At 40.3% G+C, this 25,538-nt stretch overlaps 1 protein-coding gene across 1 annotated transcript in view; it reads right to left on the bottom strand.

Moving 5' to 3' along the window:
- Positions 1-470: 470 nt before the first annotated feature.
- The window catches only part of DOCK3 (dedicator of cytokinesis 3), a 207,870-nt gene continuing 182,802 nt past the window's right edge, over positions 471-25,538 (bottom strand). Inside the window, exons 41-54 of the mRNA XM_009891301.1 lie at positions 25,256-25,360; positions 21,646-21,787; positions 20,164-20,330; positions 19,544-19,630; positions 18,913-19,092; positions 17,843-17,926; positions 16,396-16,512; positions 14,978-15,099; positions 13,281-13,416; positions 12,634-12,781; positions 6,718-6,836; positions 5,701-5,788; positions 1,488-1,570; positions 471-977 (exon numbers count right to left, since the gene is read on the bottom strand). Coding sequence (XP_009889603.1) covers positions 471-977; positions 1,488-1,570; positions 5,701-5,788; positions 6,718-6,836; positions 12,634-12,781; positions 13,281-13,416; positions 14,978-15,099; positions 16,396-16,512; positions 17,843-17,926; positions 18,913-19,092; positions 19,544-19,630; positions 20,164-20,330; positions 21,646-21,787; positions 25,256-25,360 — 2,085 coding nt within the window. The remainder of the gene's footprint in view (positions 978-1,487; positions 1,571-5,700; positions 5,789-6,717; positions 6,837-12,633; positions 12,782-13,280; positions 13,417-14,977; positions 15,100-16,395; positions 16,513-17,842; positions 17,927-18,912; positions 19,093-19,543; positions 19,631-20,163; positions 20,331-21,645; positions 21,788-25,255; positions 25,361-25,538) is intronic.

The following is a 25,538-nucleotide window of genomic DNA, read 5'->3' as shown; positions in this document are numbered from 1 at the left end:
TCCAGCCTGACAGTTCATAGAATCCCTGATTTCAGCAATGAGCTTTCACTTCTGTACAGCAAAGAAATATGTCCCTAGTGCAACTGCTTCTACTCATGTGCGTCTCAGAACTGGGAGGAAAACAGTTTCAAAATCAGCTTGCCACATTCTCCCTTTTTCCCCCCTCCACTTAAAAGTGTATTTTTCAGCTTCTGCAACTCTCTATGGCTTGTGTGCCATATGATGTGGAAAAGAAACTGCAGAAGGAATAAACTGTCCACTGCACAGAAAGTTAAAAAACATAACAGAAAGGTGTAAAAAGAAATTAAAAAGGAAAGCAGCAACCTCCCATGCTGGCCCAATTGCTTCTGTGGGCTGCAGACATAAACTTGCGGCAGTAGAAAATCGGTTTGCTGTTCTCCGAGTCCTTATCTCTCTCCTTTGTAGTCAGACCTGGAACGATGATGCAAGCTGCTTACCAGGAGTTGTCCCTACTGCTCGCTGATGCCATGTTCCCACGCTACCCTGGCCTGCTCTTCCTTTCCACCACTCACTGGTTGGGACACTTTACGATGCAATGGGCGGTGTTTGTCATCATCTTCAATTATCATCCCCTCTTCGTTCTCCATGTTTGGCAGCCGGGAGTGGTAAGGTTTGGGGGGTAGAGCAGGAGGGTCCATGGTGTCCTGAGGAATGACTCCAGATGGAGCAGAGTGGCTTCGGCATGGCTGGGATTTGAGCGACTCTAGGACATCAGGCTCAGAGAGACTGTACCTGACAGGGAGGTAGGGTGTCTCTAGGTCTTCATCAGTGTTCCAGGCCTGGCTGGGGACAGAATCCATGGTGTCTGTGCGAGGAGGTGGTTCAGAAGAATGTCCAAAATTGCTCTCGCTCAAGGAGGAGACACCACTGCTGGCACTGCCGGATAAAGTGGAGTTACTTCCATCTAGACCAGACTGTGGACTGGTGGGTGATGCAGGGATAGGATGAAGAGGGGACTGTTTGGAGAAAAACAAAACCAGGTTAAAATTGACAAAGGAGGCAACACTACATCTTTTGTGTTGTTCCACATTTCAGCTTTTTGCACCATTGTTAACATCACTGCCGTTCCATTTATGTTCAAAACGCCCATGATTATTGGTTTATATGTGCACTTCCCTGACTTGTATGGATGTACCTCTTGTGGGCAGAGAAGTGCACTTAACAACACCAGAGCTGTTAGAGAAACAGTGGTTGAGGTGATAATCAGTGTGCCTGAAATGACAGCATATGATGCAAAGAAGGAAAGTGGAAAGGCCTACAACATGTGTTAAGTTATTTCTATAGGATTCAACTCTGGAATAGGTTATGAGCTTTCAAGTAGGTTTTCTCATGTGTAAGTTACTAGCACATTAAAAATAATGTTTCTCTATTCAGAAGCTGCTTGGTGGGAGTAGAGAGGGGGTCCTTCAGGAGCCTATTATTTTCCTTCTAAGTCCCTCTCCACTCTCTTGCCGCTTCCTTTTTACCTTGCGCAACGTTCGTGCAGGCAGTGCTGGAGGAGCATCACTGAGCTGGTGATGGAAGGCATCGAAGTGCAGTGAGTAGTGTCCTGGAATGAAACAAGGATCAGAAACGCAGACTTGTGCTGCCTCGCTGCAGCGAAAGAGCTGGGGTTTTAGACTCTGTAATGCCAGGAACAGCTCCAAGTGCTGGTAACTCCACTCCAACCTAGGGCTTCCTTTCTGATAGGTACTTCAGAGTGCATCTCTCACATCGCAAAATGCTAACAAGAAGTTATGTGTAGTGATAGATTTCCACCCACCCCTGTTATCAAGGATCTCATGGCAAGGCAATAGGCTCGTAAACATTTGAAGGTTCATTTAATAGCTTTTTAACCTTAAATTACTGCTGAAGATGGTCACTGGCAAGAAGCCAGGCCAAGCTTCAACACTCACACACCTAATTCTAGCCCCAAAATACATACGAGTCCGTATTATTATAAGGACTGCAAAAAATTTGAAGATTTTGAAAACAAAAAAAAAAAATTGAAAACTTTGTCCAGTGCTAATCTAGCAGACCAGGAAAGACTCTGAGTTTTTGTTTCTGATTGTTTATGTAGGGGGAAAAAAAGGCTAAGGTCAGCTTTCAGGTGGTCTAGATTTATTTGTGCGTGACTGCAGGCGTGATGCAGCAGGCCTGGTGGGCATTTCCTTACCATGGGGCAGGCTTCGGGGAGGCACTGGTGGGGCCAAGATGCTCCCAACGTGGGCAGACAGGAATGGCAGGGCCTCTCTGGTTCCGCTGTCTAGGCTCCAGCTGCTGGGCGCTGCTGGCACAGCTGAAGGATTGAAACAGATTTAACTTGGGTAACATAAGAGGGCGTTTGTGGGGCCAGAAGGACTGGCTTTCCAGTGTGCTCTTTAGTACTGAAGAGACAGATTCTAGGGACTTAGTGAATGGTAGGATTGAAGGCATACAAAGACATCGTCTAGTCTACGGTGTGTTAAGTTTATAGGTTGCTTTGTTAAGGAAGCGAGAGTTAGGTGATCACAGTGTTAGTCTGCCCCTCTCCCCTCCATGACCGCTGTGGCTCATTTCTAGCAAATCTGAAGAGCAGTACAACTTTGCTAGGTTTTTGGTTTGTTTTGTTTTTCAAACAAATAAGTAAGTAAAAATGAAATCTCACTGATGGAATGACAGCTAGATCTCAGTTGTGAGCTGTTCTGGTTGGTGGTAAATGACGACAGAGCAGAAGGGAATGTGTGGCCGAACCCTCATGAAACACAGGAAGGCCTTTTGCTGCCCTACAGTGGCTAAGTGAAGACCAAATAAAGGACATGAAGGAAATTACACCTCAATCTGTTACAAAAGAAATCATAACTTTAAAGACCCAATTTACTAAGCTACACAGTTGATAAAAAGTTTTGATGACAAAATACTTAAGGACAGGAGTTTGGACTCCTTATGTTATAAAGTCACCTGAAGAGATGAAGTCTGTTGATCAGGAAGGAGAGAGAATGATCTTCGTGACTTTAGTTTTTCATAGGAATAAAAGCTGCTTCTTTCTAACAAGAACATTTTTCAAGATCCTGAGAATTCTGTCATCCTTAAACTTTATTAAAATGCACCTTCCTTTCTTCCAAACACATTGCAAGACTTGACTTATTCTGAGAAGACAGACATGCAATAAGTATATGTCTTTTTAAAAACAAATAAGCAATTTCTTCAGATAAGCAAAGAAAAGAAGAAAGGAAAACAAAGTAATTCAGTGAGCCTACCAAAGAAAACTGAGATAAAAATAACTTTTTCCATCTTCAGTTTGGAAAATGGAAGCCTGGAGAAATAAACATGGAGTTTGACATCTGAGGCGATTTCTCCTTAATTAAAATGCCTGCAGCCATCTTTAGTGTGTTTCTTTTCTAACATGGCTTTGAAAGATTTCTTTGTTTTTTTTTTTTTTTTTTCCTCCTTAGTTCATGAGTTAGCATGAACACAAGCTCCCCAAGACCTAAAATTCCCTAGAGTAAAAAAGATGACAAAGCAACAGGTTCATAAGACAGAACAAACCCCATAAAAATATAAATGTTGTTTTCAAAGAGATACCCTCAAACTGAGAAAGGCATACAAAGAAGATATGAAGAATCTTGACACAGTACAAGTTCAAACCAAGGGATAACATCTCAACACAGGTAATGTAGCTTCAGACGAATTTTCTGAGCACCCCTGCTCATGCTGTACACATACCAGAGTGCGTTAATTTGCACTATTAGAGTTGGTGTTGAAAGGCTAAAAAAGAGGGCCAGGATGCGTAACAATGCCAGCCGTGCTAGTCTGTCCTGCAGTATACCAGCATCAGTATACAAGCATCAAGCAAAAAGGACAGAATGAAATCCTATTTCCTTGGCCTGTAAAATGATGGGGTTTTGGTTTTTTAAACACCAAGATGCAGAAGATTATGAAGAACAGAACATGATACCCTACTGCATAATCCATTCATACTTGCTCAGTGTTCTCTCAGTCATGGCCTTTTAAGTATTAAGGAGTACTGGAAACCGTCCTGAGTTCGGATGATTTTTGAGAGTGGCTGCTGCCTGATAAACCCAGTGTTTTATCCAAAATGCTTCGGGGAGAAACCTACCCAGGGAGCTCTTCGTGTTCTGTTCTAGACCATCGCTCTCTCCAGAACAGTGTTCAGTAGCTCGGTAGCCAAGCTTAATTAGCAGGGAAGCTGCATTTGAACCATTCTGCTCTGGGCAACTGATGTCACCCTGCTGTCAATGAGAATTACTGAGCGGAGCTTCTGACATAGCAAGGAAGGGGGTGGGTAAATTCATGGGGCATGACTGTTAACAAAAACCAAGGCAGATGGCATCCCGACTGACTGAATGATGAGGGCTCAAGGGCTGCAAAAAATGCCTGTAACTGCGTTTATGCTACCAACCTGGCTGAAGAACTGGGATTTCCGTCACACCAGCCCCTAAGAACAATTATTGACCATCATCTGTGTCTTTCATGGCTCCTTTGGGCCTCTGGAGAGGATTCCGTCTTTGATCCCCTTTTTCTTTGCGCTCTTGCATAATATTGCCCACAAATACAAAATCAAGTATTTTTCCTAGACAGCTAATGAATATCTACCTTCCTTTTCCACATCTTTTTCCTGTCCAGTATAAAGATCTCATCACCTCTGTGATACGTTGAGTGCAAACTAACACAGCTAAGATGGAGCTCTTAATCCCTCACCCCCTAGTCTTAACTCTGTTGTCATCCTTCGTTATTGTCATCATTCTGCCATTTATTCAGAACTGTACGCTGGCATTTGGTTCCAAGCGGGACCGCTCTGTAAGGCTGTCACATTGTTGACTTAGTGTATTCTGATTTATTAGAAAGCCTGACATAAAATTTGGATTTTTTTTTTCAGAAAGACACAGTTTAGTTCAGGCACAACTACTGAAACAAAAATACCGATAGAAGTCTAATGGAGTGCGTTATGTATGTCAGACTAGAGCGGTGCGATGGTCTTTCCTGGCCTTAAAAATCTTTTCCATACACGACTGTTGCTTGCTTAGGCAGCCTCCTTGTCACAGATTTTGACTCCTGAATTTTGCCCACTTCTGCTTTTTCAGAGTGCTGCCTTTCGGATAATTTTTTTGAGCCCATCGCTTTGTCCATGGCACCCCTTTCACAAGCTCCTCCTTTTCTGTTACGCCAAACAAACTAACTCATCCCCTTCTTTCATGCTTTTTTCTGCAGGGGCTCTGCCTATTTTGTTCAAAGCAGTGAGTTAAAAAAGGCATACATTACTAATGCTAAACTTAAATAGAGAGTGATTGCAAGAAACGTTAGTATTACAAGAAACATTAGTATTTTGAACAATAAATGCATATTTAAAAAAACCCAACAGTATATCTCATTATGCAAAAATACAGTCCAAATCCTGAACTTCTCACATTTTCTGCTTTGGAAGTTTTGCTTGATAAAGGCGGCAGGATTTGTTTCAATAACAAAGCGCTAAACTCAGAAGGCTTTCTGAAATAAAGAGGTTTGTGCAACTCCACCCTTCTGTGAATGATCTGAAATGACTATAGGCTGGCAGAAGGCCAAGTTAATTAAACTGTTAATTAAAAAAAATGTGAGAGAATGCACTCTGCCAGGAAGTGTAGAAGCCCATTTGTTACTTGCTGTAGCACGACCAGAGTAATAATATTTTAGAAAGCATGCATGCTAACTAGGAAAGAGTACCTTTCTCAGCCACAGACAGGTTGGGATCACTGCAAGGTTTGCACGGTCCGATCATTTGCTGGATCAAGGCGCGCTGGAAATTTGGAGGCTAAGGGAAAAGAAAAGTTAGCACAGAAAAGTAGGAAGAAAAAAAAGTGAGACAACAGGTCATGCAGAACCCTGGAGCTTTTTATTTACTTTTTTTAAGCTAAGACAGTTTTTTAACTAAAAAAACCCCATGGGAACCTTAGGCTGTGTCTACATGAGCAAGTACTGCAGTGCAATATTAGTGGATCTCTAGAGGGTAACGGTGCTGAGGAGGAGTTATTTCAGACTAGCTCTAGCCTGGTCTTGTGCCCGTTACCAGCTCAAATGAATCACGTGCCCTTCTGGAGCTTACCTTCTGCTTTGGTTTCATGGGAAAGGATTGAGTTTGCATGCTGAGACAGTTCTCTGGTGTGAACTGAAGTGCAATAAGGGGGCATGATCAGAAGGTTCCCTTCACCAGTGCGTGCCAGGGCCAGATTATAACGCTTACATGTAGGCATACCTCAAATTTTTCAATTTGTCCAGAGAAAGTAATAGATACAGGCACAGATTGTTTGGAGACCCTGTATCACTGTATTATTTCAGCCTCTTGTGGTTTTTGATACCTCTGGAAATCACCATAAAGCTCTATTTAAAATCAACTTTGAGGCTAGGCTGCAGGATGGCCATAGTTCTAGAAAAATTAATATAATGGTGTGACTGCTTGCAGTAGACCAGGGCTCATAGAACGAAGTTGGGAAGTAAGAAGAGTACATTTTCACGGCGCGTATCTGCAATTTTAACAGTCATTACAATTTTTATCACTTGATTACCAAAGTGGGTGGCTCTAGGGGGGGGATTAATATGAAAAGTTCTGCGTTGCCTCTAAAAACAAGCCTAAGTTGTGCTTTCCAGAAATAAAAAGGGAAACCTTAAAGTGGTCAAAAATAATAAAAATAAAGGAATGGTTTCAGGTGGTTGAACTGACATAAAATAAATTACATCTGGTACCTGTCCATTTTCCATGATAGCTGTGGGATACATGGCACTGCTAGGTCGGTCCCGATGGGTTGGCAGTAACATCATCATCTCCCGAGAGTGGCGGTACTTATCTGGTAGAGAGGGAGAGCCTGTAAACAAGTGAGAATAATCACGTACACGTGACAAACAACAGCCATGTCTCCGCATGCCCAGTGATCTAGTCCTCCTTTGCAATTTGTTCAGACGGATGATCTTACAGGACTCAAGAAAACACGGTGCTGAGCCCACTAAGCAGCTATCTGTTGGTAGGGTGCATAGCACAAGGATGAAATAAGAACTGGCTTGTTATGTACAATAAGGATATACCGTGTAAGGTGTGTAAGATGTATGTCCCCCTAGTTGTATGTTGCAAAGTGCTTCCTCTTAAAAAAAGAAAAAAAGTAGGCACTGGTGTGGAATCAGCTGCAGCTGTGCTGTACAGCGCCTAATACTCCCTCGCCCCATAAAGTATTGTGGAGTTACAGAAATGTCATAAAATGTTTTTTAGGCATTTTAGGACTGAATATAGAAGAAAGGCATAAACGCTTGAGATACGTCATTCAGTTAAAGAAGGAAGCTACAGGAAGCTACTTCATTCCTCAGTTCTGGTAGAGATCGTCTGAGGTGTTGCCATTTAGTTAGTGATACCTTGGTTAGCTTCCTCTTTTGTTACAGCAAGACAAAACCCAATAATAAACAGAATTTTCTATAAATGTGGGTGGCACTTGGCTTGCAACGCCGCTGGGTAATGTATGATTACTACTGAGCTTGTTGATCTACTGAGCCATTTTATGACAACTGGACATTTAGCAACACTTAGAGTTACATAGGAGGAATATGCTTGACTTAACTATTAGTTATCTGTATAGCTGTCATTTAATATATTAGAGTATTTCATGTAAACAGCTTCCTGGTGCATGGAATTATTTGGGACTCATGGCCTTCAAGATGAGTGCCACATAGCAATATGCCTTCTGATATGCAACAGCTGACAATGGAATTGCCAGAAGAACTATTCCCATTAGTGATTTCCTAAAGTCTGATACTACTGATACATGCATCCCTTGGGATGCACAGTATTAGGCAGGAATTGATGTTCTGAAGCTGCTGGAGTGAGCTTTAATTTGCACTGATTATTTCATTGTGTCACAAACACGCACTTAACAGATGGCAGCACACAGCGCATTACAGAGCCATGCTGGCTTTTGGGGAATACATGCCCCCTTTTGCAAACTTTCCACAACCACACACATTACCTGAACAGCACTCCAACGTATGAGCAAAGGCATTGGTGCTGGTTAATGCAGCTTTTACCCCAGCAAAAGCAAACATGCAGTTTTTGGGACTGATATTCAGCACACAGTGGAAGGAACAATGTGTCCAGCAGAATGCAGGATAAGGTCCTACAATTGCAACAATTCCATCAGGGGTGGCAGATCCCACATTAATCTACACCCCCACCCCGACATGAACAGCCGCAGAGTATCTGCATTCTAGTTCCGAACTCATTTTCTCCCCAGACATAAAACAGAAACATAATTAGACAACATTCTTTGCTCTTATATACAACATCAGCTTGGAAAACACAGTGTTAACGCTTTATGCTGAGTCTCTTTTTACTCACACATCACAGATAGTCCTGTTTCTGCAGGACAAATGTAAGGATGCTGAACTTTTAGGTGTGCCCAGAACTACATCACAGCACAACCTACACTGTAAACTTTTCCCTCTTATTTATCTTGTCATCCTTGCTCCTTTATATCCAGGATGCAAACCACCTCTATGTGCCATCAGTATATATGGGATTATAGTTTCCACAGACCTTCCATTGCATGACCTGAAAAATCCCACATGTGCTAAATATGGTGGCAGAGTCTAGTTTACAAAACAGCTCTGCTCTTTGGTATCCTAAATTTGTAAATAATATAGCTATAAAGATTGTAGCAGGTTATGCCAAGTATCCAGTCTGCAAACAAAATTAAGTACTGACACCTCTGAATTACGGGCCACAAGAGGAGTAGCTAGAACTGAAGCTTTCGTTAATAATCAGGCCTGCTTCTTTGGACAGGTACAGAGCACAATCACCATGGCTCCTTTCGGGGACTGGCAAAAAACTTAAAAAACAAAGTCAGAAAGAGCTCTGAAAAGCTTCCAGAGCAGCCAGTGGCCATAGAACATGCTGCAGCCTGTATCAGGGCTTATTCCTTTTAGCTTCTAGCTTAGTACACTGGCTGTGTGCAGCCCTGTATGTACTATTAATAAGAAAGGAAAACCTACGCTGAAGCCAGAGGTAGTTTTTATTTTTTAATACTGAAAACGTGAATCCACTTGTGACAAGTACTAGTTTTAAGGAATTAAATTGAAAATCAGTGCAGTTAAATTCCAAACTCAATTAATCTTTTCTCCTTATTCATCATTTTCATTACTGTTATGAAAGTGCACTCCTCCACCAAATTGTAACTTTTTTCCTTTAAGAAGTAAGTTTTTAATGTAAATATATGGGTTCTTGCAAAGTGCTGAATAAGACACCGGGACTCATTTTGTACACCTTAAAAAGGGGGCTGTGTTGTGGAAGCAGCAGGGATGCCTTAAGAGGCGAGTCATCAAGTGTCAAGTGGGAGTTGCTTTTAGAGTGCACTGGAGGAGTCCCAAACATATTTTAAATGAAATTACTGAAAAAAATCCTAACCCACTCCTAGCTCTTTCCAGGCCTTTTTGTGTTATAATTTCAGCTTAAAAACCATCAGCTTACATAATGTTTAAACTCCAGTAAGGTTAGAGCAATGCCTCATGAGTCACCTCAAATGAAGCCAAAACAAACTCTGAATTTCTCATTGATCCTTCATACACCAACAGTGTTGCTTTCTTGATAAGGAAGAAGCTACCCAAGGGTCAAGCCAGGTGAAAACCGAAAGGTACATACTTCACAGAATTTTCAGAGTTGGAAGAGACCTCAAGAGATCATCTAGTCCAACTCCCAAACTTGTTAATCTAAAAAATAAAGTAACTAGTAATGTCTTTATTGTTAGGAACAGAATTAGAAAAATCTTACTGTATTCAGATTACAATTCTGTTTAAGACTTTTGCTCTATCTTGTGTATATTATAACTAGTTTGCTGCTTTCATCTGCTGTTCAGTGATATGATCAAATCATTACTCGACTGTCTTGATGACTAACCTTTAAACAAAATGTTGGATTAATGGCTTTATTATTTTCTTTGGAAGAGCCAAATAATTTGCTGGTGTTGCTATTTTAACATTAATGAAAAGGTCATTTTTTGGAAGTGGAGAATGAGAAACAAGGTTTAAATTCCGGCTGGATTTTAATACAGATGGCCATGGCATCCTATGGTCACTAAGGGAACTAATCTGTCTCTTACAAAGATACCCATCTCCTCAGAAGAGTGCTCGTAGCTGCGCTCCACAAAGGACTCTGCAGTTAAACAGAGAAGGTGGTGTATCTGGATAATGGGATAGACAGTGGTTTTTCACCTCTATATTAATGTTTGAATCAATGAGAGAAGCATCTAAACACCTGACAAAAACCTAGAAATTGTAGATAACCATGCTCAGGTTTAAAGCCACAGGTGACAAAGATGCTAAGTTGATAAATTTAGTTGGCCTGTCCGAAATGAATTGTTGGCCTTTGTGTACTTCCCGTCTGAAAAGTGGTTAACTGCAGCATCGTGACTATCGTAGCTTTGTTGGCAGTCTCAGCAGAAAGGCCAAGGATTGGATGGGTCATGGTGACTGAACTATCCTCTCACCTCTAGAGGTGGTCCCTCCAGGACAGAGATGAGGCACATTGGTGGGGGCAGCGTGGGGAAGCTTGCACGGCTGCCGCCCATGCTGTATCTGTTCTGTGGATAAATAGAGGGCTTCAGCCTCCAGTGTTGTCAATCCAGCACCTTTCACCAGCACTAAATTAAAAAGAATATAAATAAATACAAAAAAAAAAGAAAAAAAAAAAAAGGATAGAGGTGCATTGGCAGAGCTGCACACGTCATGTTTGTGAAGTACCTCGCTCCAGCCAGTGATACTGGTCTCTCATTTTCACAAGCATCCAATTCACCCAATTAAAAAACAAAACAAAAGGAAAAATCACCAAGGAGAAAACCAAAGCTGTATTACCACAGTGGAACTTAAGTGTAAGGGCTTTTTCTTGTTATGAACAACTTCGTTCCAGACAGCAGCGTTGTACTAACCAGAGTAGTGACTTGCACACAGAGAGCATCTGGGACTTTACTAGAAGTAAAATCCCATAAACGCAGTGGGTAATGTCTGAATGCTCTGCTCACCTAACTTAAAAGTGAACAAACCTAGCAGAGAAGAAATGTTGTATCATAGGCTATCAAAACATGTTAGTAAAGGTGAAGAATAAAATACATATACATATTGAAGTATTTTTCAAAATCATTACTTCTCTTATAGTTTCCTCATTTGCAGTCATTTACACTGTCTAGTTCTCAGCTCCGGGAGGTGCTGTTGGCTCATCCATCAGCACCATACCCTCTGTATCATTTATCACTTTGGTTTCTAAGCAACAGCAAAGAATACAGTAAAGAGAGAAGCTGGTGATGCTGTGAAGTCATCAAGCTCGGAAGGCTGGCACAGCCTGTCGCTGTGAGCACTGGATTTTTAAAGTGGAAAACAGCCTGAAACGCTCTGAGCGCCAAAACCCCTCAGATCCCCCCAAAGATCCAGAGCTCGCATGCCAGCTGAGGCACATCCATTTAAGGACGTTTTGCTGACATGACAGCCCTGTACTCGGTTCCCTTTCGCCTTGCCTGTTATGCCAGTTTTGTCTTGTTACTTTACTATTTGAATTGTCATTATTTTCCTTCCAGCGCTTGGTAATTAGTGAAGCTATTTGCTTTTATTTGATGATGTCCACTTCTCACCTTCCTACTCCATCTGATCCTTCAATTAAAATACTTTAATGCATTCATGCCATAACATCAGCCAGTCAATTAAGATTTTCTGCAAGATTGAGCAAAAAAGTCTCAAGCTGGCCTGAGAGAAAGGGCCCTTCTCCATATTCTCTGTCCGTAAGGAGACACACAGTTCCCCTCTATGGGGGAGAAGGGGTAGGATTTAAACGTCGGCCTCTATCTCTGACTATATGCTGGATACCTTCTTCAGATGCCTGTGAAAAGAGGTATAGAAATTTGTGAACCTGCAATTGAGAATCCAAAATGAGAGGGGAAAAAAAACCTTGAATAGAAGTTACCAAAGTCAGGAGATTGCACGGAACGGTTTTGCTTCAGCACTGAGGCTTGGGAATAAAATAATTAGCAATATCAAGACCAGCTACTGTAACAGCAAAGGCAACATGAGTACCTCTAGAGTCTGTTTTTACATTTTTCCTTTCTTCAACAATTTCCTAGCAGGCAACTCCTTAACTCCAGTACTTAAAATTCCTGTCTGTTAACATTCATCATATACATACGCTTTTGTATACATACATTTCTGCTAAACTGCCTCAAGTTCTTTTTCTGTGCCATAATTGCATTAAATGTGTAAAATCTTTTTTTTTTTTTGCCTTTGTCTTCATGATCTCTCTCTTTTAAGTACTGTACCAAAGACCATTCTTGTTTTCCTGTAGATTGCCTGCCACAATTTTGTGGCGGAACAATGGAATACATTATGAAATTCAACTGTGTGAAACCAGCATGTATTAGAGATACATTCCAAATACCGCTGGAAAAAAAAAGATTAAATCAATTTCTGGAGAATGAAAAACATTTTTTAAGAAATAATTTTTGAAGAGGCATTTACAGCTCCAAAAGAGAAACGGTGGTATGTTTCAGTGTAGGTGGTCTTTCACCAGTAAGTCAGCAACATTGCCAGGTTTAGGGGACGCCTGCAGGTCCAGTTAACCCTTCATTTGGGTCCATCCATTCTTACCTCGAGCACTGGAAGGGGCAGAGTTAATCATCTGGGACGGTGCCGAGTGAGTCGAGCTCAGGCTTGAGGTGGAAGGGCTAGCCTGGGACGAGGATAAAACAGAGACGTTGGTGACTGAGCCTTGGTACCTGGAGTGAGGGTAAACAAGCTGCAGGAGGCAGAGAAGTCGTCAAGAGAGAAGTGAGCGGATCAGGGCATTAGATGTTTATCTGTCTCAGATCACCCAGTGCAGCCTCTGTCTAGGAAACAGCTTCAGTGCACGTCACTTAATCTGCGCGCAGGTCTGCGGGACTCATTTCACCCTCCCACAAACCAAGAGCAATACTAACTGCACATATTGAACCGGTCAGATAAGTAACATGCTGACTAAAATCTCACTTTCTGAAAGCAATAGTATAGTATGATCTTGGACCACACTATCAACTTTCACTGTACGAATACCGAAGATTTCTTCCCAAACTAAACCTGGCTGAATTACTTTCTCATCTTTCTTGACCAATGTTAGATTCCGAACTATTCAGTTCTTTGAGAAAAATATCACAGGATAGATCCCAGCGTGTGTATAGATAAAGCGTACTCCTCAAAACCCTCCAGAGCATGTTCAGTGCTGTTTCTAACAACCGCTCCTGGCTGTGCTGGAGCTGTACCTGCATGTGGTACATATCCTCAGCAGTCTCCCCCACAGAACTGTCTGTTAGGATAACCAGGTTTCCTGTTTCGCTGGAGGTGTGGGACGACAGAGAGGAGGATGAGTGTCGGACTGAACCAAGCAAGTTCAGCGGGCTGGAATAAAAACAGAGACAGAACAAGGGCATCATTATTTTTTGAACTAGTGTTTTAATTTGTGAAGCCTGATTTTTTCCAAGTAGTAAGTACCTGCAGTTACCTACTGTTTTAGGTCACCTCTAGATGTCAGACGCTTTTGAAAAATCGAGCTGAATAAGTCTAAACAAATCCATAAATGTGAAATAAGTGACAATAAGGTTACATGTAAGACAGCATAATATGTAGGATGTTGCATTTCAGAATCCAAAGCCAGGTTAACATCATGTCATGATGCTGGGTGCATCTTTGTTTTGTTTATAACAGAACATTGTGGAACCACTCATTTTTCATGCTGAAGCACGATGAGTGGGAGCAGCTTGAAAAAAAAACATTCCAAAGGGCACCAAGCATAAGACACACAGGTCAAAATACAGTTTTCCTTCTTGTGTCTGCTGGACCTCTGCATTACAGTCGAAGGCAAATTTGTAGCTGAGAGTAAATTAATACAGCCCAGCTGGTGTGCATGCTGCACCCTGATCTCACTCATGACAATTTTTTCTTTGTCACTCAATCACATACACAAATATGTATTTTGTACATTATAGAATCCCCCTAGTTTGCTCTAAGAACTTAAAAAGGCTTTACAAAGTGAGGAGTTTTCAGGAAAAAAAATTTATCACCCAGACACCAATTGTCAAGTGCCAAGCCACTATAGTAGTGTAAGAGCTACTAAATTTTAATAGTAAAAGGAATTTCACCATCCTGGATTCATGTATCAAGTTTCTGCAGCTTTTCATGCCAGGCTTTAAAAACAGCTAAGCTATGTGGACCCACCAAGAGAAATAAACATGGAAGAACAATTAAAATTTTGTAACTTTAGTGACATTCCTGTCACTGTTTTTCATGCTGGCATGGATACGTACGTTTTCAAATAAGCACTTTTGGCTGGATAAAGAAACGCTGGTTTGCCTTGAAAATCCCAATTTTTAGCCTCAGTCATTATCTCAGTTTTTATAGATGTGTATTCAGTTTGAATGAGCATTCACATTTTCAGATGTTTCTGTGAAGGCTGAGCCTTTTTTTGGTATTCTGATCAAAACATCTTGGCAGCTTTTCTTATATTTGGGTTCTGATTTGATCAGAATTATAAAAAACAATGCTGTGAACGTTTTTTGATCCTTAAAAATGGGTACATACTGAGTTGGGTTCTAAAACAAGCAATACAGTTTTCCACTAAGGACCCATTTATTTGCTGTTTGCCTAACAGAAGTAGGAGAAGTTGGAACCTCCAAAGTCAGATTTAATCTAGAGATCTGAGTGGCAGACGTATTTCTGCCTCTACAGTAAGTAAAGCGATGGAGTAACCCATGCAGGTGTTTAGCATTTGCTGCAAATAGGATTTCTCAACTTTTTGATTCCAATCCTCAAGCGAACTTTAATAATTAGCACCAAACGAAGACTTCTGCCAAAACTCATCTTGCTCCTCCTGCAGTACTGTTAATCACTACTTAGATCCTTGAATCGTAATGCAACATAGTGCAGAGATCCTAGATATTTCAGGAGAAAAAACCCAGGGTACCTGTGTCGATGCACCAGCTTTATGCTCTCTGGGCTCATAGGTCCATGGGAAACCAGAACGTTGCTGCGTGGTGTACTAGTGCCGGAACAGGCTGGACTCAGCTTATCCAGACCAGGTAACTCCTGCAAAGGAAACATACTTTAGCTAAGTCGGTCATGGAAATTTTTTCTTCAAGTTTTCTTCTCAGGAAAATCCTGATCTGTTTCCATGTTCTCTACAGTTATCCTCAGTCATCCTGCGCTTCCACAGGATAAAGAGCTTCAGTGCTTTACAACCCTATTTTCTGTTTATTTTCAATGACACTTTCTAGCCGCTATTTCAGGAACTTGGGAGGAAAATAGAGGCATAGTGCAGCCCAAATTACAGCCACCTACATTTTTCAAAAAAGAAATGTAGACTCAAAAATACAGCTCTTGTCCTAGCTCTCAAGAAAGGTACCGAACTCAAACTGGCAACTGCGACCTGTGCAGACCTCATCTGCTTTGAAAGAGAAAGGCCATATTTTAAAGTTCTGGTGCTGTTATTTCTGGCCATCCTTCCATAGTGTTCACTCCTAAGAATGGAAGAAAAAGCCTTCAATGTAGAAGCTACCTTAGAAAATACATATTCCCATTGGAAAGTAAAGTGCTAAAACACATATTTCAAATAATTCTTTTACGTTATAGAAAGATATCCTTTAGTTGCGATCATGTTCAAGACAGTGTCTGGGTATCCATGAAGATTTCACTATGCCGGGAAGAGGAGAATGCACTGCAAATTTCTGAGACCCACCTGGCAAAGACCTCTCAAGTATAGTTGTCCCAGAATACTAATGTATAGCAGAGCACGCACAAAAGGAGGGGTATCATTACCAGAGGATGATATTTGTACTTCTGGTATATAACAGGTGGTGTGAACCATGCTCTGGAGGCAGTTCCATTGACTATATAGAAACTATAGACCCATAATAGTGCACATACTGATCACCAGAGTTGGATGCCTAAAGTAACCAACAGGAATTTCTGTTGCTGTCTATATAAAAACACTTCTGGAGGGCCTCATCCATGTCATGCTACACCAAATTATGGCAGTTCTTTCAAAGAGCTCAACCTCTAACACTTTCTGTTAATCTTTCTTCCTCTGTTCTGTATCATTTTCTGCTATGTAAGACAGTAACTGAAAATTAAACTTTACAATTATTTTGTGATACAATAAAATACAAATATTAAAAATCCTAGTTGAAATTAAAGGCTAAGTTAACGGAGTTATTAGGACTTCCTTCTTGCACAAAAATCAAGAATTCTTTTGATAATTTGGGAATCCAGTTGGTTCAGTCAGTGCTGTACCAGCCCAGTTCTTTTGTGACCCTTACTGCAACTGATAGAAGTTTAATCATAACTCTGAATGATTCAAATGGGAAAAATGACTAATCAGCTTACATGGTACAGACTGGATCGCATCATCTGGAACTGGTCTATCAGTTTCTTATGCAGGGGACGCATTTCTGGGTGTACAAATTTCTCATGGACTGCCAGACCCACTCCTAAGACATGTACCTGTTAAATAGAAAACATAACATCACAAAAACAAATAGATTGTGTCTAAGAGACAGAACAGAAGCCTGTCCTGCCGTTCTGTCAACATGCAAGAAAGTACTGTCAAATATGCCACTGTTCATTTACAGGACTGTTGATAACGAAGCAAGCCGAGGAGACCTGGCAAGTTCGCATTACTTCAACAAGTACTTTTAAGTGTGAGACAAGAACATTTATGTCATGTTGGATTACTTTTGCTAAGAGATAGCTGTAAAAAATTACCAGATTGATTCTCTCTCCAGAGTGAACAGCATTACATCCTCACACAGATAATTCATTGTGACAAAGAAAATTCCTTCCACCCAGTGTCAGTGAAGGGGTCAAAGTTGCCAACAGAGATTTCTAAAAGGAGTTGCTGATAATTGAGCTGAGCAGTGGCAGTGTGGCATGCATAGTCACTCTTTCTGTTGCTCATTATTTATTTTTAAAGGTCACATTTTCAGAGGTCAAACATACAATATTAGTGATTGAATGAGATTATATAAGCTCTCGGATGAAAGAAAATAGTAATGATAGCAGGCTTGAGATGTATGTAATTCCCTACATGATCCAAAGTCTGTACAAACAATAACTAATTAATCTTCAAACATCCTCTTGAGGATTGAAGGGAGATAAGCACTATCTTTATTTTACAGATGGGAAATCTGAAATGCAGTTAAGTGATTTGTTGAAGAAACAGGCCTAGTAGCTCTATTGAGACTTAGACACATTGTTTAATGGAGTTGTCCTGGTTGGAGGGGTGTATCTTGCCAAACGTGCAGTTAAGAGAGATGCGATTTTCTGATTTAACTCCCTTCAAAGCATCCAGCTAGCTTTATCTACCAACATGTTTCATAGAGACACTAAGGAAAAATAAAACTGCAGATAATGTAAATAGGCTTTAAGTTTTCCTGTATAGCTCTCCTGGTTTAATCTCAAGCCTGACCTGTCCTGTCCTGACGCTGGTTGTGTTTGAAATTTACTGGGAAGAGGTAATTCAAAATACCAAAAACGAATGGCAGGCTTGAAATGTGGCAAGATGTCTATTGGATAATAAATAGAGACAACAAAATTAATGTACTTTTAGCTGAGCTTCACCTCACATCCCATAAGCTTCACCAAACATCCCAAACTGAATAGTTTGTTCATAAATTCCTTGGCCATCTCCCTCTTTTTTGTTTAAATGTACTTTAGAACTCCTGTACCACAATTCTTTGCTTCTGAATGAATCAGTTGGATCTGATATGTTTAGACTGACTGCTGATGAATTCAGACACTGTAGCTGTGTTCTTTTGCATGTGAAAAACAGTACCTGCTCCTGCATGAGGTCCTTGAGCTGTGTGATCTTCTCAGCGTCTCCAGGGTGCTTTGTGATATAATCTTTATCAAAAAAGGCCTGTAAAAATAAAAAAAAAGCCTTTTGCTTACTGAAAGCTATTTCATCACAACTTGGTGTCAATAGATGAGAGGAAAAGGTCCAAAAATCTTAGGAAAACTAAATATGTTTCTAACAGCAGCAGCTCTATTTTACTGCTTTTAGCACTCTGGGATCCAGGTAAACACACAGTACGGTTTTAGCAACCGCGATGATTCCGTTGAATCATGAATGTGATCAAATTTTCCCATGTGACAGTGATGAGCAACACCACTATGCCTTGTATCATCCAGTTATTTGAATTTTATATAGCTTTCTTCACATAACTGCCCAAAGTTAAAGGAATTATGTGAGTAAAGTGGTAACTAATGTAAAGGATGAAGAACATTCTCGTCACGACTCTGTAGGGAAGACACGTCCCACACCCCTGGAACGCTGCTGCCATTCTTCAGCGTTTGACCCTAGGCTTACCTTTTGCAATACGGGGTTTAACTAACAGCTTGCCAAAGATTATGCCAGATAACATACTGCATATACTATCATTTTAGGGCTACAGTGAGTCTGAAATTAGGCTAGTCAACATAATAGTCAAGTACCACAAATTAGCGGCTTTTCCCAATTACAGGCCCAATCATTCTCAATTACCATGAGTCCCACTGCCTTTATTGCAAAATGGATTTATAATGTAAGCAGTATAAAAAAAAATCTGCTTCACTCTTTTACCTGCCAAGTCAGGATTTCCAGGTAAGCCAAGTTTCATTCTTGAGAAGCCCCACTGTCAACTGTACCTACTTCAGTGCAATATCCCAGCTCCACCTTTGGATCCTCCTGTTGATGTATGGCTATGCAAGCACTGATGCAGAATAACCAAGTAGGGGTTTTAACCTCCCATTTAGATAACGTGCATGAAAACGTCTTATCTTATTAAGTCATACTCTCTTTGAAACAGAAATGGAAATGAAATTGAAAAAAGATGATACTAAATTCAGACGCAGAGTCTGGCTTACCTCCTGGTATCGTGCAATTCCCCCATTAACAGCTGCATCAATCACTCCATTCAGACACATGCTGAGAAGATTAATGTTACCATGCATTTGTTTATGCTGGTACTGGCTTATCAGCGTTCTCAGCTCCTGGTTTTTGTTCTCGACCACTTGAATGGCATTTTCCAAAGGACTGACTTCGACCTCAAAGGCAATAAAATATACTTTAATTCCATGGACACTTCACTGAGATTTATTATCTTCCCTGTAATGAAATGATACTCTAGGATTGTTCAGTGATCTCTCTTAGTTTTTACTGCTTTGTAGAAAATTAGCTACATTAACAAACTTTACTGTTGGCAGTGCTATATTTCAGGTCACTGAGTTGTAATAACTGTATACTGAAGACATGGCAACAATGCCATTATTCCATCTTTTTGGCACTGTCTCCATTACACTGTCACGTTCCCTCACACAATTCCCCTGGTTACATTCAGCAATTATTTAGATTAAGTGGTGGAAAAAGGACTTAATGATTGGTAAACATCATCATTTTAAATTGCAAGTTTTCAGCCAAAGGAATTTTAGGTTGCCTGTCCCATGTCCTCACTAACTCATCATTTTAAACCCCAATTACAGGAAGTATGAATGTTACCAGTTCTCTTCTCTCCACTTCAAACCAACGAGAGATCCCAGGCAAACTGTGAGTCAGGGTCAGAGTGGTACGTTCAATCCACAAGCTCTGCAAAGAGTAATTGAGGATGTGAGGTACACAGTGAATCACAACCGCATCATCTGTACTGCTGTACTCTTACTACAGGTGCTAAGGGGGTAAGGTTCAGAAGAGGATATATTAACCTCCTGAGCATTAACTTATTTTGCAGAATGTAATGCTGAAAGTTACTTGAACAACTAACCAGAATGTGGTATGCTCTAAAGCAACACACATTCAACATTTCTGTTAAATTTTAAAGGCTGACCAATTCTGTCATAGGAACCAAGAAGACATTGTGGACATATATGGCAGTAGACAAAAAAATTTCAGCCAAACAAAAAAACCCATCCTTGCTTCAAAATGCATTTCTCCTGGCACTAAAAGAACTCACCTCTAAACTGGACAATGCTTTAATCACATCAGGTGTGTAACCATTGGACCCAACAGCTACTCGTTACTTGAGTTACTAATCAAAGCAAGGTTACTTGAAGAGCTGTATCAGCATAAATGTTTGCCTTGAAGAGATTAACACTTAAACACTGCTTATTCGCTACTTCTACCTTAAATTCATTCTCCTTGTCCTTTGGGCCCTTGTGGAAAGGCCTGTCATAGCGGAATTTCCGGATGTTGTTGACGCGGTAAAAGCTCTTTATGCGATCAGGGACACGGTCCATTTGCAGCACATCTATATTGTCTGGGATTGGAGTCACTGCATAGATCTGTAAATCTGTAAATTGTGTAGTCAAAGAAAGCCATGGGACATCAAACAGGAAAGCTATCTCTACTGTGGAAAGAAAAGGGATGGTGAATTGAGAAAGTCATGCTCCTGTTTGGTTTCCAACACTCTTCTTTTGCGAGTGAAACAACAGACCACTAGGGTAACACTACTAGGGCAGTCTACAGAGTTATACCTCACAGCCAGATTTACCAAAGAAGAAGATGCTTGAGCGTGCAGACAGTATGTTGCAAGACATCCAAAATATTTACAGCAGGCAAAGTATCCAGTTCCTATTGGTTTTAATTACAGCTAGGTGCCTCACTTGTGCAGGCACTTTAGTAGATCTTGATGTGTTTCAGTAGCTAAATATCTAATGTTTACCTATGATAAATTTCACCTCAGATATTTCAGCTTTCTCTACAAACCAAAGTTGTCCTAATTTCAGCAATTTACAGTCCAGTTTAAACAAACTGGTTTAACCTCAGTGTTAGATGTTAGTCAGATCTCTGCAAGCACAAACAAACAAACAAAAATACACATACAAACAACCCCTCTGTCTATGAAAGTATCAGTGTTACATAGAAAAGAGGAAAAAGCACATATTATGAAAGACAAGTGGAATTTGGGGAGATTTAACTTGCTGACAATGTCCTTATGGTTAAAGTCCCACACAAAATCCTTGCTGTTGTCACACAAGCCAAACAGTGGTGTTCTCATGACTAAAATCTCTAGAAGTCTCTGCAGACCCATTAAATGGTACATTGTTCGGTCCTTAATTGTATACAGCATTGTATTGGTTGCATCAAATCACAGTACAGATTACCAATGAGAAGAACAAGATGCAAAGCCTTGGGTATAAAAGAGTTCAGCAGTTTAAAAGAAAGGGAGACTACAAAAAAATAGTAATACTGATGCGAAAAATAAAGACAATCGAAAATAACACTTTGGAATTCATGTCTGTTTCCAACAAAATGTTCTCCCAGAGAAGGTATCGGGAATAGCTTTAATGACACAAAATGTGCATTATGGCAATGCTGTTGGTAAAAGTTAAAACATGGATGTGGCCAAGTACAGCTATTTCCCTTGCACATCAAATATGACCTGCATTACTCCCTGAATAAACAGTGACAGTTCTCTGACAGTACATAACGCAGTGAACCAGTTAATGTCTACTGTAGACAGGTGTATGGTTTTGTCTGTACCCAGCACTACCTAAGGCCCTTGGGAACTGAGGTATCCACGTTGATGACCTTTTCAATACCTTCCTCCTCTGTGCTCTACCACAGTTCTTCTAATCGTAGCTTGCCTTTTCACTGAAGGATACACTGCGCGTCACACTGCAATATAGAGTCATCTGGGTGGTTGGGATGCTGCATTGCAATGGCTTGTGGAAACTCACTCAGCATCCTCTGCTGGAAGGCTTCCAGCCTCTCATAGTCATGGCCCCGACATACATATTCTTTGTTCTGGAAGAAGGACAAGCGTAAATTAGTCTCCTTGAAAGTAAGTTAAATTCTATTGGCTTTTATCTCATTTTAAAGTTTACTGCTTCAAAACCAAAGATAAATGACAATGTCAATATGCTAATGTGAGAGTAAAATATGCATTTAACACAGCTGTTACATTTTATTCCTTTTGCTGTACAACATATTTCATCAAGAAGCGATGAATAAGTAGACTATTCTGCTGATCTCTCAACAGAAGGGTGCCTCTAATCCATACACATGGAACATTCAGTCCTGTTGTCTTCTTATTTGCTTTTCAGACAACTGAAAAGGGACTATTTTTTAATTGGACTGTACTGAAACAGATCAACCAAAACTTAAGACTAAGTCACCAGTTCAGCTCTGTTCTACACCGGGAAAGCTGCTGTCAAATACAATGTACGCCAGATGGATAAAAGTCCTGAGGATTTCATAGAACAGAGGGAGATATACGTTTATCAATTTATCAGTTATCCTTAGAGAGAAGTCATAACACACTGTTCACAAAAATCACTGTTTAGTCATTGCTGTATTGTCGTAGCCATACAGTCCTCTGATCACAGAGCAATACATTCTCAGGAACTCCCATCTATAGTGGAGTAATATGGAAAAGCCTTACCAAGAATTCTCAGTGGCCACTTAGCAAATTCCCCTTCAGCCCTGAAAGCACTTCCCTCTTGAAGAACAAAATTTTGTTTCTGCCAGTGATGGAAAGCTTGCATTTAGACATGCCTCTTGAGGCATTAAATCACCTGTGCAGAGTTCTTGCTTGCTTTTTGCGCCACCTCAAACTTGGAACAGCAAGATACAGGATTTCTGAAGTCCTCAGTGTCATAAAGATTGTATTGCAGTGTCTTAACTGTATCACCGCAAAACACCATTTTGACTGGTGTTAATGTCTCCTGACACATCTATTGATGTGAGAGCAATCAAAGCAGGAAAATTCTCTAATTCTGGTAGTTTTAACTGTCTTACGCATAACAATAACTAGAAGTAGAGGGAGATGTTTCACCTTCATAAAACAAAGAGTCCCAGCAAACAAGAACGGTTCCCCCATTCTATTTCTTGCACCTAGAAGCTGCAGTATACGCAATAACGTTTTGCTAATTGCTCTGGAAGAGGGTTCTGGCAGAGTAGTTCTTGATTTTGGAGCAAAATCAAAGACAAAGCAGCAAAATCTGATCATAAAACATGGCGAAGAAGCGCAGTTATCTTTGGCTTTGCATTTCAACTTTATGGAACAGATCTCATGTCCCAGCTGTGACATCTGTCACTTTGTATGCATCAGTCACAGCAACCAATGAACTGGGAGAAAAACTGCATGATGAATTCTGACAGTTCAGTCTGTAATTCCCAAACTTTGCAGCTATTATTAAATTTGGAGTGAGTCCATGTTTGAAGGTGAATCTCTTCATGACACTTAACTGCATTCTCTATTTTAGTTTTTGATTGCAGCAATCCAGAAAACTGTAAGCCTATAAATAAAGTTACTGTGATTCTAAAAATAATGCCCTGAAAACACCTCAAAGCTAAATTTAATCGACTCTTCAGACAGATGCCTACACAAGATCTCAGAACACAGCTTGTCAGGCCTTACTTGAACTTCTGGTAGGTGGAAGACATGGACACTTTTAATTTACTTATGCAGGAACACTAGAAATAGATGCTGAATTCGCAGAAACATAAGCAATGACTTTTCTAGACAAAGGGTCTTCAGAATCAAAGATGTAGAAAGAAGCGGTTATTTTCTGTCTTAATCTATACAGCAATAGAAAAATAAATGGGAAAGGGGCACGGAGTCATTTGATCACTTTAAATCACTCTCATATCCATTTGAAAATTTAAAATCCATGTAAATCTTTTCTTCTCTAGAATAGCTGCTTCCAATCTCTTTACAGTGTGATCCATGCTGATGTGATTGCTAATGGGCTTAGTCTGTGCTTCGCAACGTGTATGCTGTATGGATCATTAGAGAGAGAAAGGAGGAGGATGACTTTTAATGAGATTGCTACATTAGTAATCTGCTATCAGAAGTACTGCTACCAAATATAATTGCAGAATTAACAAGGATTATAATTATGTACGCTCATGTTCTCTGTTAATGTCTCCAGCCAAGTATCCATATTGTTACACCGTTTCGCAAAGAGTGCTGTGCACTGAAAACTTGTGCAGTTTTAAAGACAGGCCATGTCGGATCCAAGATAAAACTGTAGGGTCCATAATATAACAAGATAAGCTAGCTTCACTGATACTTCTTCAAATGTAGGAACACTTATGTGCCATAATGATTTTGTTGTCATTCATTTTCTGAAACATCTGTTGTTAGATGTAAAAAAAAAAAAAAAAAAGAAATTGTCTGTTTTCTCTAGAGATCTTCATGAAGGGGTAACTGCTGCTTCATACTCCAGCACTTGTCGTTTCCTCAGATGCCATTGCACGTGTGTTCTACACACCAATTCAGGCTGCTGCGTTACGGCACTGTTCAACTTCACCTTTGAAGAACACGAAGCTACCATTTTACCCACTGCTATTTTCACCTTGATTAATTCCAGCTTGCCTTTACTTCCCACCCTGTGCTTCCAGTAAAAGACTGTAATTAAACACCAATGTTTAAATACTAGTTAAAAAAAATACTTAGTAGTCAGGGAAATTTAAGAGTGGTAGACAGTTTGTCTTTTTGTAGCTTCTCACTGTGTAACTCAAGAGCGGTGCCATCTCTTGTCAAACCATTCTTTAAAAAGAACGCAAAACATGCACCTCCAGTCCTCGAAAGCATGCTTCAAGTTAGCTTGTCCTGTCAACCTAGGTGGCATCTACCATGAATTTTTAGACAGTTCTTACAGCAGTTGTCAGATTATATTCCTTCCTTGCGCTTAACTAGCAAGAAGACATTGTATGAACAAATACCCATTTTAACTTTGATTCCTCATAAAGAAAAGAAGATAATTTCACTTTTAAATGGATTGCACACCCAGCTGACCCTGTATACACCAGCAGACAATAAGGTCAAAGTGAGGATGTGTCCAGAGAAGCTGCTAGGCTTTTTGTTGGAGACAGAGGAAATTTTCGCTTGTAGATGGCGTAAGACAGTCATCAGTCTGGTATTAGAAGCGTTCTGTCATGTGAGATTTTTTTAAAGGGTGATAATTTGAGATGATGAAAATTAGCTGAGTCATGACCCAACATTGCTGCAATACAGCATTTTGCTTAATATAGAGGCAATTTGTGCTGCATGTGCAGATTGTCAAAAATACACATCGGCATGAGTGAAATTTTTGATTTCTGTTCCTAAGAACGTTCCCAATGGACCACATCCTTCAGTTCAGCCAGAGAGTTGTTTCTACTAGTGGAGGCATAAAAAATAAGCTAAATGGCAGACGTCTTATCTCCACAGCAAAACCAAAACCTCAGCCTGGTCACTTTGTCATATTTTGTGTAAGTCTGGCTTACCCGCAGGAAAAATGGGAATTTCCGACCATAAAAACCAACTCTGAAAAACTCAGGTTCTAAGCGCTGCTGTTCCATGATATTATCGTAATAGGTAGCTTCCATTTTCTGCGGAGGAAAAAGATAGCTGCTATCAGACCCTTAAAGCCACACTTAAAACATCAGAATCTCAAGACCCATTAAAATATCCCATTACTGTCTTGCCCCCACAATTTTTTTATGAAAAGACCAAAATTCTTTTAAAGGTAAAAATTATTAATTAAACAGTCTACACGGTGGAACAGAC

Source organism: Charadrius vociferus, unplaced genomic scaffold (genome assembly GCF_000708025.1).
Source record: "Charadrius vociferus isolate BGI_N301 unplaced genomic scaffold, ASM70802v2 scaffold758, whole genome shotgun sequence".
NCBI lineage: Eukaryota > Metazoa > Chordata > Aves > Charadriiformes > Charadriidae > Charadrius > Charadrius vociferus.
The sequence above is the reverse complement of the archived record's forward strand: the minus strand, read 5'-3'. Positions and strand labels throughout refer to the sequence as shown.